The sequence below is a fragment of the Anomaloglossus baeobatrachus genome, chromosome 7 (assembly GCF_048569485.1).
Source record: "Anomaloglossus baeobatrachus isolate aAnoBae1 chromosome 7, aAnoBae1.hap1, whole genome shotgun sequence".
Lineage (NCBI taxonomy): Eukaryota > Metazoa > Chordata > Amphibia > Anura > Aromobatidae > Anomaloglossus > Anomaloglossus baeobatrachus.
The window spans coordinates 273,733,871-273,751,735 of NC_134359.1; the positions used below are offsets into that span (position 1 = coordinate 273,733,871).

The window sequence follows — 17,865 nt, forward strand, 5'->3', positions numbered from 1 at the left end:
TTAACAGGTACTGTTCCATAGCTGCCACCTTCCGGTTCCCCGCTGTGTTGTTCTCGGCTCGGCCACTTGATCGGGCCGGCTCATATCAGTCGGTTTCTCTGGAAAACTTGCTGGTAAATGTTTAACCCTTTTGGCAAAATAAAAGGACATCTGAAGGATAAGGGTGCTTTCACACTGCATTCCTCTCCCCATTCATTGGTCCTATTGGAGATTCCGTCCGAACCCCCGGCAAAACAGGATTCTGATGTATGCACTGACGGAATCCCAGTGTGCTCTGTCGCGCACCATTTTCGGGCGTATACGCCTATTGGAGGCGCACACCCAGCTGTAGTAGACTGCATCTGGGTGTCAACCACATGTAAGCATATACCCCCGAAAATGGTGCACAACAGAATCCATCTGCACCATTATATTCAGTGGCCCCATCAGCACATACGTTCAAATCTCATTTATTTTTTTTAGAGGGAGGGATTCGGATGAAATCCTCGACAGGACCACTGAAGGGGGAGAGGAACTCAGTGTAAAAGCACCCTTAGGCTGACATAGTAGACAGAAGGTAAATGTTATGTATCAACTTCTTTTTATGCAGTATAGTTATTTGTTGTAGGGGTTAACATGGCTTCTTCCCAGTGTGAGTTCTTTGATGTCTAACAAGTTGTAATTTCCTAAGAAAACATTTCTCACATTCTGAACATGAAAATGGCTTCTCCCCTGTGTGAATTTTCTCATGTATGACAAGAATAGATTTCTGATTAAAACATTTCCCACATTCTGAGCATGAAAATGGCTTCTCCCCTATGTGAATTCTAACATGTGTAAGAAGATTCCACTTCTTCGTAAAACATTTCCCACATTCTGAGCAAGAAAATGGCTTCTCCCCTGTGTGAAGCCTCTCATGTCTACGAAGAACAGATCCATCTGTAAAACATTTCCCACATTCTGAGCAAGAAAATGGCTTCTCCCCTGTGTGAATTCTCTCATGTGTAAGAAGAGAACATTTCTTCGTAAAACATTTTCCACATTCAGAACATGAAAATGGCTTCTCCCCTGTGTGAATTTTCTCATGTGTATGAAGAGAAGATTTATCTATAAAACATTTTCCACATTCTGTGCAAGAAAATGGCTTGTCCCCCGTATGAATTCTCTCATGTGTAAGAAATTCAGATCTAACTGTAAAAGATTTCCCACACTCTGAGCAAGAAAATGGCTTCTCCCCTGTGTGAAACCTCTTATGTGTACGAAGAGAAGATTTATCTGTAAAACATTTCCCACATTCTGAGCAAGAAAATGGCTTCTCCCCTGTGTGAATTCTCTCATGTATAAGAAGAGAAGATCTAACTGTAAAAGATTTCCCACATTCTGAGCAAGAAAATGGCTTCTCCCCTGTGTGAATTCTCTCATGTGTAAGAAGATGAGATTTGGAACTAAAACATTTCCCACATTCTAAACATGAAAATGGCTTCACTCCTATGTGAATTCTCCAATGATTAGCAAATTTCGTTTTATCTGTAAAACATTTCTCACATTCTGAGCATGAAATTGTCTTCAACCTTGTTTGGGCTGTTTGATCTTTCACACTTCTGACACTATTGTTTTGCTTAACAGTCTTTGATGGATTAGGAGATAGTTCTTTAACAGGATCAGATGATAGTTCTTTCCTTTGATGGACTGAGAGTATATTTGAGATGTTTCCATGCTCTTCATATGTATCTTGTGTGATGCTACAATCATCTGCTTTAAAATATGAAGGTATCAGATGTCCTTCGGAGCTGCTGGTACAGTCATCTGCCAAAAAGAAAACGTATTTGATTTTTAAAATAAATAAACTTAAATTATAGTAATCTAAATATGAAAATTACAAATTTTAGTAAAAGGAAAAAATGTCATACAAATTGTATGCAACATCTATATATATAATTGCCTTATTCTGTCTGTCTGTCTTGCTCCAAAATGACGTCATTACAGTGACAACCGTCGCATTGGCCGCTCGGCTCGGCCCGGCCCCACCCCCCGCACGCATTGGGCACCTATACTCTACACCCCCCATTATACTCCCCTCCCTCACGGGACTACTCCCCCCTTTATACTCCACTCCCCCCCGGGACTACTCTCCCCATTATAATCTACTCCCCCCCAGGACTACTCCCCCCTATTATACTCTACTCCCTCCAGGACAACTCCCCCCATTATACTCTACTCCCCCCATTATACTCTACTCCCCCCAGGACTACTCCCCCCAGGACTACTTCCCCCATTATACTCTACTCCCCCCAGGAATACTCCCCCCAGGACTACTCCCCCCATTATACTCTACTCCCCCCAGGACTACTCCCCCCATTATACTCTACTCCCCCCATTATACTCTACTCCCTCCAGGACTACTCCCCCCATTATACTCTACTCCCCCCAGGACTACTTCCCCCATTAAACTCTACTCCCCCCAGGAATACTCCCCCCAAGACTACTCCCCCCATTATATTCTACTCCCCCCAGGACTACTCCCCCCATTATACTCCCCTCCCTCACGGGACTACTCCCCCCTTTATACTCCACTCCCCCCCGGGACTACTCTCCCCATTATACTCCACACCTCCCCCAGGACTACTCTCCCCATTATACTCCACTCCCCCCCGGGACTACTCCCCCCATTATACTCCACTCTTCCCGGGACTACTCCCCCCATTATAATCCACTCTCCCCATTATACTCCACTCCCCCTGGGACTACTCCACTCCCCCCGGGACTACTCCCCCCATTATACTCCACTCCCCCCGGGACTACTCCCCCCATTATACTCCACTCCCCCCGGGACTACTCCCCCCATTATACTCCACTCCCCCCGGGACTACTCCCCCCATTATACTCCACTCCCCCCGGGACTACTCCCCCCATTATACTCCACTCCCCCCGGGACTACTCCCCCCATTATACTCTTCTTCCCCCATTACACTCTACTCCCCCCATTATACTCTACCCCCCCTCGGGACTACTCCCCCATTATACTCTACCCCCCCTCGGGACTACTCCCCCCATTATACTCTACTCCCCCCATTATACTCTACCCCCCCCCTCGGGACTACTCCCCCCCCATTATACTCTACCCCCCCTCGGGACTACTCCCCCCATTATACTCTACCCCCCCTCGGGACTACTCCCCCCATTAAACTCTACTCCCCCCATTATACTCTACTCCCCCCAGGACTACTCCCCCTTTATACTCTACCCCCCCTCGGGACTACTCCCCCCATTATACTCTACTCCCCCCAGGACTACTCCCCCCATTATACTCTACCCCCCCTCGGGACTACTCCCCCCATTATACTCTACCCCCCCTCGGGACTACTCCCCCCATTATACTCCACTCCCCCTGGGACTACTCCCCCCATTACACTCTACTCCCCCCCATTACACTCTACCCCCCCCTCGGGACTACTCCCCCCCATTACACTCTTCTCCCCCTGGGACTACTCCCCCCATTACACTCTACCCCCCCCTCGGGACTACTCCCCCCCTTACACTCTACCCCCTCCTCGGGACTACTCCCCCATTACACTCTTCTCACCCCCATTATACTCTACTCCCCCCATTATACTCTACCCCCCCCTCGGGACTACTCCCCCCCATTATACTCTACCCCCCCGGGACTACTCCCCCCATTATACTCTACTCCCCCCAGGACTACTCCCCCCATTATACTCTACCCCCCCTCGGGACTACTCCCCCCATTATTCTCTACCCCCTCGGGACTACTCTCCCCATTATACTCCACTCCCCCTGGGACTACTCCCCCCATTACACTCTACTCCCCCCATTACACTCTACCCCCCCTCGGGACTACTCCCCCCCATTACACTCTTCTCCCCCTGGGACTACTCCCCCCATTACACTCTACTCCCCCCATTACACTCTACCCCCCCTCGGGACTACTCCCCCCATTACACTCTACCCCCTCCTCGGGACTACTCCCCCCATTACACTCTTCTCACCCCCATTACACTCTACTCCCCCATTATACTCTACTCCCCCCAGGACTACTCCCCCCATTATACTCTACCCCCCCTTGGGACTACTCCCCCCCATTATACTCTACTCCCCCAGGACTACTCCCCCCATTATACTCTACTCCCCCCAGGACTACTCCCCCCATTATACTCTCCCCCCATTATACTCTACTCCCCCCAGGACTACTCCCCCCCATTATACTCTACTCCCCCCAGGACTACTCCCACATTATACTCTACTCCCCCCAGGACTACTCCCCCCCCATTATACTCTACTCCCCCCAGGACTACTCCCCCCCATTATACTCTACTCCCCCCAGGACTACTCCCCCCCATTAAACTCTACTCCCCCCAGGACTACTCCCCCCCATTATACTCTACTTCCCCCAGGACTACTCCCCCCCATTATACTCTACTTCCCCCCAGGACTACTCCCCCCAGGACTACTCCCCCCATTATACTCTGCTCCCCCCAGGACTGCTCCCCCCCCCATTATACTCTACTCCCCCCAGGACTACTCCCCCCCCATTATACTCTCCCCCCATTATACTCTACTCCCCATTATACTCTACTCCCCCCATTATACTCTACGCCCCCCAGGACTACTCCCCCCATTATACTCTACTCCCCCCAGGACTACTCCCCCCATTATACTCTACTCCCCCCAGGAATACTCCCCTCATTATACTCTACTCCCCCCAGGAATACTCCCCCATTATACTCTACTCCCCCCAGGACTACTCCCACCATTATACTCTACTCCCCCCAGGACTACTCCCCCCATTATACTCTACTCCCTCCAGGACTACCCCCCCATTATACTCTACTCCCCCCATTATACTCTACTCCCCCCATTATACTCTACTCCCCCCAGGACTACTCCCCCCATTATACTCTTCTCCCCTTAGGACTACTCCCCCTATTTTACTCTACTCCCCCCAGGACTACTCCCCCATTATACTCTATGCCCCCCAGGACTACTCCCCCCATTATACTCTACTCCCCCCAGGACTACTCCCCCCAGGACTACTCCCCCCAGGACTACTCCCCCCATTATAATCTACTCCCCCCCAGGACTACTCCCCCCTATTATACTCTACTCCCTCCAGGACAACTCCCCCCATTATACTCTACTCCCCCCATTATACTCTACTCCCCCCAGGACTACTCCCCCCAGGACTACTTCCCCCATTATACTCTACTCCCCCCAGGAATACTCCCCCCAGGACTACTCCCCCCATTATACTCTACTCCCCCCAGGACTACTCCCCCCATTATACTCTACTCCCCCCATTATACTCTACTCCCTCCAGGACTACTCCCCCCATTATACTCTACTCCCCCCAGGACTACTTCCCCCATTATACTCTACTCCCCCCAGGAATACTCCCCCCAAGACTACTCCCCCCATTATATTCTACTCCCCCCAGGACTACTCCCCCCATTATACTCTACTCCCCCCATTATACTCTACCCCCCCCCTCGGGACTACTCCCCCCATTATACTCTACCCCCCCTCGGGACTACTCCCCCCATTATACTCTACTCCCCCCATTATACTCTACTCCCCCCAGGACTACTCCCCCATTATACTCTACCCCCCCTCGGGACTACTCCCCCCATTATACTCCACTCTTCCCGGGACTACTCCCCCCATTATACTCTTCTCCCCCCCATTACACTCTACTCCCCCCATTATACTCTACCCCCCCCTCGGGACTACTCCCCCATTATACTCTACCCCCCCTCGGGACTACTCCCCCCATTATACTCTACTCCCCCCATTATACTCTACCCCCCCCTCGGGACTTCTCCCCCCCATTATACTCTACCCCCCCTCGGGACTACTCCCCCCATTATACTCTACCCCCCCTCGGGACTACTCCCCCCATTATTCTCTACTCCCCCCATTATACTCTACTCCCCCCAGGACTACTCCCCCATTATACTCTACCCCCCCTCGGGACTACTCCCCCCATTATACTCTACTCCCCCCAGGACTACTCCCCCATTATACTCTACTCCCCCCAGGACTACTCCCCCCATTATACTCTACCCCCCCTCGGGACTACTCCCCCACTATACTCTACCCCCCCTCGGGACTACTCCCCCCATTATACTCCACTCCCCCTGGGACTACTCCCCCCATTACACTCTACTCCCCCCATTACACTCTACCCCCCCCTCGGGACTACTCCCCCCATTACACTCTTCTCCCCCTGGGACTACTCCCCCCATTACACTCTACTCCCCCCATTACACTCTACCCCCCCCTCGGGACTACTCCCCCCATTACACTCTTCTCACCCCCATTGCACTCTACTCCCCCCATTATACTCTACTCCCCCCAGGACTACTCCCCCATTATACTCTACCCCCCCAGGACTACTCCCCCCATTATACTCTACTCCCCCCAGGACTACTCCCCCCATTATACTCTCCCCTCATTATACTCTACTCCCCCCAGGACTACTCCCCCCCATTATACTCTACTCCCCCCAGGACGACTCCCCCCAGGACTACTCCCCCATTATACTCTACTCCCCCCAGGACTACTCCCCCCAGGACTACTCCCCCATTATACTCTACTCCCCCCAGGACTACTCCCCCCCCATTATACTCTACTCCCCCCAGGACTACTCCCCCCCATTATACTCTACTCCCCCTAGGACTACTCCCCCCCCCCATTAAACTCTACTCCCCCCAGGACTACTCCCCCCCCATTATACTCTACTTCCCCCAGGACTACTCCCCCCCATTATACTCTGCTCCCCCCAGGACTGCTCCCTCCCCATTATACTCTACTCCCCCAGGACTACTCCCCCCCCATTATACTCTCCCCCCATTATACTCTACTCCCCATTATACTCTACTCCCCATATTATACTCTACGCCCCCCAGGACTACTCCCCCCATTATACTCTACTCCCCCCAGGACTACTCCCCCCATTATACTCTACTCCCCCCAGGAATACTCCCCTCATTATACTCTACTCCCCCCAGGAATACTCCCCCCATTATACTCTACTCCCCCCAGGACTACTCCCCCCATTATACTCTACTCCCCCCAGGACTACTCCCCCCATTATACTCTACTCCCTTCAGGACTACCCCCCATTATACTCTACTCCCCCCATTATACTCTACTCCCCCCATTATACTCTACTCCCCCCAGGACTACTCCCCCCAGGACTACTCCCCCCATTATACTCTTCTCCCCTTAGGACTACTCCCCCTATTTAACTCTACTCCCCCCAGGACTACTCCCCCATTATACTCTATGCCCCCCAGGACTACTCCCCCCATTATACTCTACTCCCCCCAGGACTACTCCCCCCAGGACTACTCCCCCCATTATAATCTACTCCCCCCCAGGACTACTCCCCCCTATTATACTCTACTCCCTCCAGGACTACTCCCCCCATTATACTCTACTCCCCCCATTATACTCTACTTCCCCCAGGACTACTCCCCCCAGGACTACTTCCCCCATTATACTCTACTCCCCCCAGGAATACTCCCCCCAGGACTACTCCCCCCATTATACTCTACTCCCCCCAGGACTACTCCCCCCATTATTCTCTACTCCCCCCATTATACTCTACTCCCTCCAGGACTACTCCCCCCATTATACTCTACTCCCCCCAGGACTACTCCCCCTAGGACTACTTCCCCCATTATACTCTACTCCCCCCAGGAATACTCCCCCCAGGACTACTCCCCCCATTATACTCTACCCCCCCCCTCGGGACTACTCCCCCCCATTATACTCTACCCCCCCTCGGGACTACTCCCCCCATTATACTCTACCCCCCCCTCGGGACTACTCCCCCCATTATACTCTACTCCCCCCATTATACTCTACTCCCCCCAGGACTACTCCCCCATTATACTCTACCCCCCCTCGGGACTACTCCCCCCATTATACTCCACTCCCCCCGGGACTACTCCCCCCATTATACTCCCCTCCCCCCGGGACTACTCCCCCCATTATACTCCACTCTTCCCGGGACTACTCCCCCCATTATACTCTTCTCCCCCCATTACACTCTACTCCCCCCATTATACTCTACCCCCCCCTCGGGACTACTCCCCCATTATACTCTACCCCCCCTCGGGACTACTCCCCCCATTATACTCTACTCCCCCCATTATACTCTACCCCCCCCCTCGGGACTACTCCCCCCCATTATACTCTACCCCCCCCTCGGGACTACTCCCCCCATTATACTCTACCCCCCCTCGGGACTACTCCCCCCATTATACTCTACTCCCCCCATTATACTCTACTCCCCCCAGGACTACTCCCCCATTATACTCTACCCCCCCTCGGGACTACTCCCCCCATTATACTCTACTCCCCCCAGGACTACTCCCCCATTATACTCTACTCCCCCCAGGACTACTCCCCCCATTATACTCAACCCCCCCTCGGGACTACTCCCCCATTATACTCTACCCCCCCTCGGGACTACTCCCCCCATTATACTCCACTCCCCCTGGGACTACTCCCCCCATTACACTCTACTCCCCCCATTACACTCTACCCCCCCCTCGGGACTACTCCCCCCATTACACTCTTCTCCCCCTGGGACTACTCCCCCCATTACACTCTACTCCCCCCATTACACTCTACCCCCCCTCGGGACTACTCCCCCCATTACACTCTTCTCACCACCATTACACTCTACTCTCCCCATTATACTCTACCCCCCCCCTCGGGACTACTCCCCCATTATACTCTACCCCCCCCTCGGGACTACTCCCCCCATTATACTCTACTCCCCCCAGGACTACTCCCCCCATTATACTCTACCCCCCCTCGGGACTACTCCCCCCATTATACTCTACTCCCCCAGGACTACTCCCATTATACTCTACTCCCCCCAGGACTACTCCCCCCATTATACTCTCCCCCCATTATACTCTACTCCCCCCAGGACTACTCCCCCCATTATACTCTACTCCCCCCAGGACTACTTCCCCCAGGACTACTCCCCCATTATACTCTACTCCCCCCAGGACTACTCCCCCCCCATTATACTCTACTCCCCCCAGGACTACTCCCCCCCATTATACTCTACTCCCCCCAGGACTACTCCCCCCCATTATACTCTACTCCCCCCAGGACTACTCCCCCCATTATACTCTACTCCCCCCAGGACTACTCCCCCCATTATACTCTACTTCCCCCAGGACTACTCCCCCCCCATTATACTCTACTTCCCCCCAGGACTACTCCCCCCATTATACTCTGCTCCCCCCAGGACTACTCCCCCCCATTATACTCTACTCCCCCCAGGACTACTCCCCCCCATTATACTCTCCCCCCATTATACTCTACTCCCCATTATACTCTACTCCCCCCATTATACTCTATGCCCCCCAGGACTACTCCCCCCATTATACTCTACTCCCCCCAGGACTACTCCCCCCATTATACTCTACTCCCCCCAGGAATACTCCCCTCATTATACTCTACTCCCCCCAGGAATACTCCCCCCATTATACTCTACTCCCCCCAGGAATACTCCCCCCATTATACTCTACTCCCCCCCAGGACTACTCCCCCCATTATACTCTACTCCCCCCATTATACTCTACTCCCTCCAGGACTACTCCCCCCATTATACTCTTCTCCCCTTAGGACTACTCCCCCCCCAGTATACTCTTCTCCCCCCAGGACTACCCCCCCATTATACTCTACTCCCCCCATTATACTCTACTCCCCCCAGGACTACTCCCCCCATTATACTCTTCTCCCCTTAGGACTACTCCCCCTATTTTACTCTACTCCTTCCAGGACTACTCCCCCATTATACTCTATGCCCCCCAGGAATACTCCCCCCATTATACTCTACTCCCCCCAGGACTACTCCCCCCATTATAATCTACTCCCTCCAGGACTACTCCCCCCATTATACTCTACTCCCCCCAGGACTACTCCCCCCAGGACTACTTCCCCCATTATACTCTACTCCCCCCAGGAATACTCCCCCCAGGACTACTCCCCCCATTATACTCTACTCCCCCCAGGACTACTCCCCCCATTATACTCTACTCCCCCCATTATACTCTACTCCCTCCAGGACTACTCCCCCCATTATACTCTACTCCCCCCAGGACTACTCCCCCCAGGACTACTCCCCCCATTATACTCTACTCCCCCCATTATACTCTACTCCCCCCAGGACTACTCCCCCCATTATACTCTACTCCCCCCATTATACTCTACTCCCCCCAGGACTACTCCCCCTATTATACTCTACTCCCCCCAGGACTACTCCCCCCATTATACTCTACTCCCCCCATTATACTCTACTCCCCCCAGGACTACTCCCCCTATTATACTCTACTCCCTCCAGGACTACTCCCCCCATTATACTCTTCTCCCCCTAGGACTACTCTCCCCCCCCCCCATTTTACTCTTCTCCCCCTAGGACTACTCCCCCTATTATACTCTTCTCCCCCCAGGACTACTTCCCCCATTATACTCTTCTCCCCCCAGGACTACTCTCCCCATTATTTCTCTTCTCCCCCCAGGACTACTCCCCCCATTATACTCCTCCTATTATACTCCTCTCTGAGGGGTGAGCATCATGGGGGATGAAGCACGATAGGGAGGTGCGCAGTATAGGGTAATGAAGCACGATAGGGGTGCGCAGAATGGAGTATGGAGCATGATGGGGGGTGCGCAGCATGGGGGATGGAGCACGATGGGGGTGCGCAGCATGGGGGATGGAGCACGATGGGGGGTGCACACCTCCCCCCAAAACAAATACAGACTCACCGCCACACACACACCACACACAACAGACCACACACACACTGGGAACCACAAACACCGGCCTACACAGACCCACACACACAACGCCGCACACACAAATATACGCACACACCGCGCAACACACACACTGCACAATACATACCTCCCCCAAAACACACACACCCACATAAACCGCGCAACACACACACACACACACAACAATGCAGACAAACAGCGCTCCACAAACAACGCAACACACACAACGCAACACACAAACAACACCGCTCTCACACACCCCCATACCCAGACAACACCCAGAACATTTACAGCGCCCTACGCAAACACTTGGCAACTACACACAACAACATTTATATATATAACAAAAATCATACATTAACTACACAATAAATTCTAGAATACCCGATGCGTTAGAATCGGGCCACCATCTAGTTCTATTAATAACTGTCTAAAGTGTCATTAAGAAAATGTGATGATTGGCTATGAAATCAATTGTAATAATGTGAATTACTGATCACTGCTCAGTGAAAACATCACATGTCAAACAATAAAACATTTGTCATTGATCGGTTATTTTATACCGGCGTAAAGATTATCGTTGTTGGCAACGTATCCCTTTGTGTAAATAGAGAATGTTCTGCAACATAAAAATGCATAAGAGAACAGAAAAACCATCATTATACGTCAAAATGAAAGTTAATGAGCCTCAAACTTGTTATATCATCAGTTATATTCTCCCTGCAGCCGGTCTCTTTCAGCCTTCAGGGACAGTAGAGGGTTGTATCAGACGTCTCTCTCTGAGCAGTGACTGTTACAGCTCCTTGCACCGCCTCGGTGACTACCTCAAGTTGCACAGTGCAGGGTGGAGGAGCCATATGTTCGTGTATTAGGAAGCAATGGCATTGCAGCACACATAAATTTGGATAAACCCAGGGAATTTTCTGCTTTCTCTTATAATCTAGACTACCGAGACCCCACCACTGCACCAATCTCCCATGCCCAAACAAAACACACAATAGTAAACCAAATCAACTTTATTGGAGAGATAACCAAATATTTACACCAACTCTCATCTTTTGTTGGGTTGGGGTCGGTCACAGCTTAAAATTAACCGTTGTAATTATCCAACTGGATATACCATTTCAAACGAGGCGTAATGCCAGGCCGGACTCCCGGCGCAATCAGCCTTCGCTTAACATCCACCATTTTCAACCACTGACCACCACGGAGGAGCAAAAGTCGCTAGACTGCACTCCGACCCCCACCCATAAAAAAAGAGGGCCTGCTCAATGCCATCTTGAAGGCCAAATAAAATAGCTGCCTGTCCCTGATGGAGTTTTTTTTTTAATTCTTTATTTAACCATAAACATGGAATCATTCCAAACTGAGGAAAATACATTGCATTTCACATCCATTGTACGTCATTTGTATAACCGTCTGCGAACAGTACATGAAAATTCCAACACCTTGACCCCTCCATGTTTACCCAATATTTTTGATACGGGATTACCAGAGAAAGTGAAAGATAGAAGAAGAAAGTTAAGAGTCTATTAGGAGTGATGAAACAAGCAACAAGTCGAAGAAGAAGACACGAAAGGAAAAGGGGGATGGGGAGGAGAGCACACTAGGACAAAAATGAACACAAAGCAGGGATCCCCCCTCTCAGGTCACTACCGTCTCACAGAACCAATAGGTCCTCCCTCATTCGGGAGGTATCCATGTGCCGTAATCGTTAAGAGTATTTAAATTCGATCCAAGAATACCAAGTTTTATAAAAGGCCTCATATCTGTCGTGGAGAGACGCCGTCAGGTCCTCTATGTACATCAGGTCGTTCACCCTGTTTGCCCACCCTGATAACTTCGGCGGGGAAGAGGATCTCCGCCCCAAAGGGATACAAGACCTAGCAGCCATCACCAGGAAACTTAACAGAGACCCTTTATATGCACGGACAGAGGACTCAGTTAATTGGAGCAGGAACAATTACGGGCCCAGGGTCTGTGTGTATCCAGTCACATGCCTGATCACTCCCCGTACACCTTCCCAAAACTGCTGCAGCCCGGGCACGTCCAAAATATATGTAAAAAGTCTCCCTCTCCTGCACCACATCTCCAACAGTTAGAGTCTACTGCTGGGAATATTCTGTGGAGTTTAGTTGGAACCCTATACCATCGGGATAGGCATTTGTAGTTGGCTTCCTGGAGTTTCGAACTAATAGATGACTTATGGGCAAGAGACAGCACCTTGTTTCTCTGTACGGCAGAGAGAGTGATGCCCAAGTCCGACTCCCACTGCAAGAGGAATCTAGGAGGAGGTAAATCTGAAGAGTTAGTTAGCATAGTATGTGAGATAGCCAGTGAGTGTCTGAGGGTCCCCCCCTCCATGCATAACTTCTCGAAGTCGGTGAGGGGTCTGGTAAACTGACTATAGTCTGGTAGAGAACGTAGAAAGTGTCGAAGCTGCATAGAACGCCACAAGCCCAGAGGACAGGGGACCATGCAGTTCCGAAGTTCCTCCGTCGTTAACCAGTGTCCTCCAACTCCAATTTGTTGTGCTCGGAACCTATTTCTAGAAATCCACAGACGAAACACCAGGTCAGAAAGACCTGGGAAGAAATCTGGGGAACCGATGGTTGGGGAGAGGGGAGAGGGTATGGCAATTAGGGATCTCCGGACCTCCTCATGAGTACAGCAGGATAGCGTGGCGCTAATCGTGGGGTGGGCCTTGAGTTCTGTACCCGTTGGGGAGATCACCCATGGGAGCGCCGCCAGTGGAATATTCGTGAAGCTCTGCTCCACCGACACCCAGGATTTGACAGTAGAGTGCCTGCACCAGTCCACCACTGTAGCTAAGTGGATGGCCACATAATATGCCTTGAGATCTGGGAGGCCCAGCCCACCCCGCGTCCTAGGTCTACACAGCAGCGACCGCGCTAACCTCGCTGGCTTGTTTGCCCACAAAAACCCCGATTGCAGAGAAGAAACTTCTCTAAAAAAGGATGCAGGGATCCCGATGGGCAAGGTCTGGAGGAGGTACAACAATCTTGGGAAGATATTCATCTTGAAAATCGCGCACCTTCCAAACCACGTAAATGTGCCCTTTGACCAGGGCAATCTTCTTTAATTTTTTGAAGAAGAGGAGTAAAGTTCAACTTGAATAGGGAGTCCACGTCAGCTAACAGTTTGAGTCCCAGGTATCGCAAGTATTGCGGGGCCCATTTAAGGTCAAAGGCTCCCCGCAACTGCGAGACCACCCCAGATGGGAGGTTTACGCTTAATGCCTCCGACTTAGACAAGTTGATCTTGAAATTAAACAGATTGGAGTATCTTTTAAATTCCTGCATTAGCGCAGGAAGCGAAGTAGTTGGGTCTGTGATGAAAATTAGTAGATCGTCCGCAAAGGCCGCTATCTTGTGATTCGTGCTGCCTATCATAGGCCCTCTGATGTTCGAATTTTGACAAATGTGTCGCAGCAGGGGCTCTAATGTGAGGATAAAAATAAGTGGGGAAAGCGGGCAACCCTGCCGCATGCCATTGGCGATAGGGAATCTCTCCGACAGCACCCCATTACCCGTATGCTTGCCGACGGTGAGCTATAAAGAGAACCTATCCATCTGAGCATGTTGCCACCCAGTCCCAGAGAGGCAAGGACTCCATCCAGAAACATCCAACCGACTCGGTCGAACGCCTTGTCGGCGTCCGTTGACAACAGCATAAGAGAACCCCCATCTGTCCTAGCCCTGTGAATCAGATTTATGGCCCTCGTAGTGTTGTCTCTAGCCTCCCTGCCCAACATGAAGCCGGCTTGATCAGAATGAACTATGCCCCCCAGCAGAGGGGATAGACGATCGGCCAGAATCTTAGAAAACAATTTTAAATCCACATTGAGCAGGGAAATTGGACAGTAGCTGGCGCAACAGGTGGGATCCCTTCCCTCCTTGTGTATGACCACAATATTAGCCGCTAGTGAATCCCTGGGTATTGGGGAGGATGTACATGTTGGGATATTATTAAATGTTGCCAGAAAGTATGGGAATAGGAGAGGGCCTAACCTCTTATAATAGGACAGCGGAAGGCCATCCGGGCCCGGTGCCTTGCCCGCGGGGGAGTTCTTTAGAACCGTGGCGAGTTCTGTTTCAGATACCGGCGCCTCCAGCATTTCTATGTCCTCCAGTTTGAGTCTCGGGAGGCCCGAGGATCTTATGTATTCCTGTATGCGTTCCCTAGCTGCCTTCCTAGCGTCATCCATCAGGGTATCGTCAATCGAATATAGGGCCGAGTAAAAGTCCCTAAATGCTGAAGCTATGTCGCCCGGAAGTGTGGCCCTCTCCCCCGACTGCCTCTGTATGTGGGGTATATATCCCTTTGACCGTTGAGCTAGTAATGCCCTGGCCAAAGTCCTGCTGTTTTTGTTTCCAAATTCATAGAAATGCCTCCGGCATCTTGCCAAGGAGGCCTTGGCTTTGTTAGACAGCAGTGATTTCAGTTGCTCTCTTTTTTGGAAAAGAAGGGTTTTGGCGCCGTCGTCTAACCGGTCTTTGTGGATAATCTCCAGGGCGTGGATGTCCGCTATTAAAGATTCTATCTCAGAGTTCCTCTCCCGCTTTAGACGCGCTCCATGTTTAATAAACAGCCCTCTCACTACGCATTTGTGTGCTTCCCACGTTACAGCGGGTGTAGTGTCTCCCCCCGAGCAAAGGTCGAAATATTGTTAAACTGCCAACTGTACCTCCTGCATGGTCACCTGATCACCCAAAAGCAAGGTGTTCAATATCCACTGCCCGTGTTTGACAATCGGGCACGACAGGGAAACATTAAGGATAATCAAAGCGTGGTCGGAGAAAACGATCTCATCTATTTCAGTATCCAGCAGACAATGGAGGTCCCTGTGCTTGAGAAAGAAATAATCAGTCTCGAGTAGGAATCATGGACCGGAGAGTAAAATGTAAAGTCCCTGTCTGCCGGATGCTGCAACCGCCACGCATCAATTAGCTGGTGCTCGTGCAGACCCTGTTTGATCCGCTTATGGGCAGCCTTAGGCATGGTAGAAACCCCCCTCGAGGTATCCACTACTGCATGCATCCCCAATTCCAGTCCTCAAGGGCCGCCAACAGTGCATGTTTTCAGGATTTCCTTAGTATTGCACATGTGATAATTTAATCACCTGCACAGTTGATGATTCCAACACCCATGCAATGCTAAGGAAATCCTGAAAACATGCACTGTTGGCGGCCCTCGAGGACTGGAGTTGGAGAACCCTGTACTACTGGATCCATTACAAAATTGAAGTCCCCTCCCATTATCAATGTGCCCTCTGAGAACTCATCTAAGATGGTCAGGTCATAGAAAGAAATAGGCATATAGCACTCAACTCACCAGGTAGTATAGAAATAAGCAAAATATTTATTATAGAAATTAAGTCATGGGGTGTCAAGAGAAATGCCCAAACCCTACGCGTGTCGCTCTCATCACAAGAGCTTCATCAGCTTCACCTTCCCCTGATAAAGCTCTTGTGATGAGAGCGACACGCGTATGGTTTGGGCATTTCTCTTGACACCCCATGACTTAATTTTTTGACCCTACTTAGGTGGCTATTGGCTCATGGGCCTCCTTTGGTAAATTATTTCTGTTGTCTGACCTGTATGTTAGGGGCTTTTACCTGCCTCAGGAAATCCCTTGTGTTTTTTTTTACAGGTCTTGCTACTTTGTATTTGCCAATTATATACTACTATTATACTGCCATTACATGTATTTGTGTGCCTTGCATCTACACTTTACTGCTTGGTTCATGGGACAGGTGTCCTGGTGTTTTTAATTGTTTTTAATGGTGTTTTTTTTGCACTGATATTTCTATAATAAATATTTTGCTTATTTGTATACTACCTGGTGAGTTGAGTGCTCTATGCCTACTTCTTCCTCTTCCTATGACAGTTTGCTAGTAGGTGTGCACCCTCACCTCTCTTTAACATTTTATTACTGATTCAGCTGTGCAGCCCTGTCCCCCCCTTGTTCGTTAAGATGGTCAGGTATCGCAATAGGGAAGAGCACTGACACGTGTTGGGTAGGTAAAGGGCCGCGAAAGTGAAGACCTGGGACTGGACACGACCCTTTATCATAATCAATCTCCCATCATTGTCCGTGCGGGACTCTATCAGCTCCCAATGGCAATGAGCCCACAATTAGGATGCCAGTTCCCCTGGACCGTGGGTCAGGAAATGGAGAATGATAAACCGTCGAGTATCTCCTGTCAGATAGCTTGTATGGTTTGTCTAAGCAAAAATGGGTTTCCTGTAAAAAGATTACCTGAATTCGCCGTCTCCACAACAGATTTAGTAGGATCGAGCGTTTCTCCGGACTTTGAAGGCCCTTGACATTCAGGGACCCCACTCTTAGGTCAGGTTGGGACACCCGCTTCATGACAATGACGTGGAGCTACGGGAAAACACTAAAGACAAGACCGGCAAACACACCACCAAAGGGAGAACAGAGAAAGGGTAGGGAGGGGGAAAAGAGGGGGAGAAACTGAATAGGGCTGTGAGAAGAAAAGAGAAAAGAAAAAGGAGGGGGAGAGAACAAGTGAAACCAAAGCACGAAAAGGGGTGAGAGAACCCCCTCTCTCCCTAGATAGAATGTAGCAAAGAGAATTTAGGAGACAATAGCACAGCAGGAATAATAAAGAAGAAGAGAGAAAGGACAAGTAGATAAACAGCTCACAAGGAGCTCGCAGACCTATGGACCAGCCCTAGGCCCACTAGGGTAAATCAACGAGGACGGGTATGAACACATGTGCGGAGCCCACCCCCCCACCCCCCTATAAATTAACTGACTACCGCTCCTGCGAACATGCAAGAGACGATACTTATTTTGAACTCTAACGGCCTCACCCCTAGAACACCAACCCTGTACCAACACACCCCACCCCCGTATGAGAGGCAGAGAAAGAAACCTTCACACAAGCCCCCCCCCCTTCCACATGTTAGACCGGGGCCCCTCACCAAAGCAAATGGTCACATTACAACCTCGCCCATATCTAATATCATTATCGTGCAGCCACTTCATCCCCATCCACCAGATGGCGTAGTA

General features: G+C 50.8%; 1 protein-coding gene across 1 annotated transcript in view; it reads right to left on the bottom strand.

Annotated features, from left to right (window-relative positions):
- Positions 1-574: 574 nt before the first annotated feature.
- LOC142246720 (uncharacterized) overlaps positions 575-17,865 on the bottom strand; it is an 84,377-nt gene continuing 67,086 nt past the window's right edge. Inside the window, exon 6 of the mRNA XM_075319775.1 lies at positions 575-1,785. Within this exon, the coding sequence (XP_075175890.1) occupies positions 611-1,785 (1,175 nt within the window). The 3' untranslated portion in view covers positions 575-610. The remainder of the gene's footprint in view (positions 1,786-17,865) is intronic.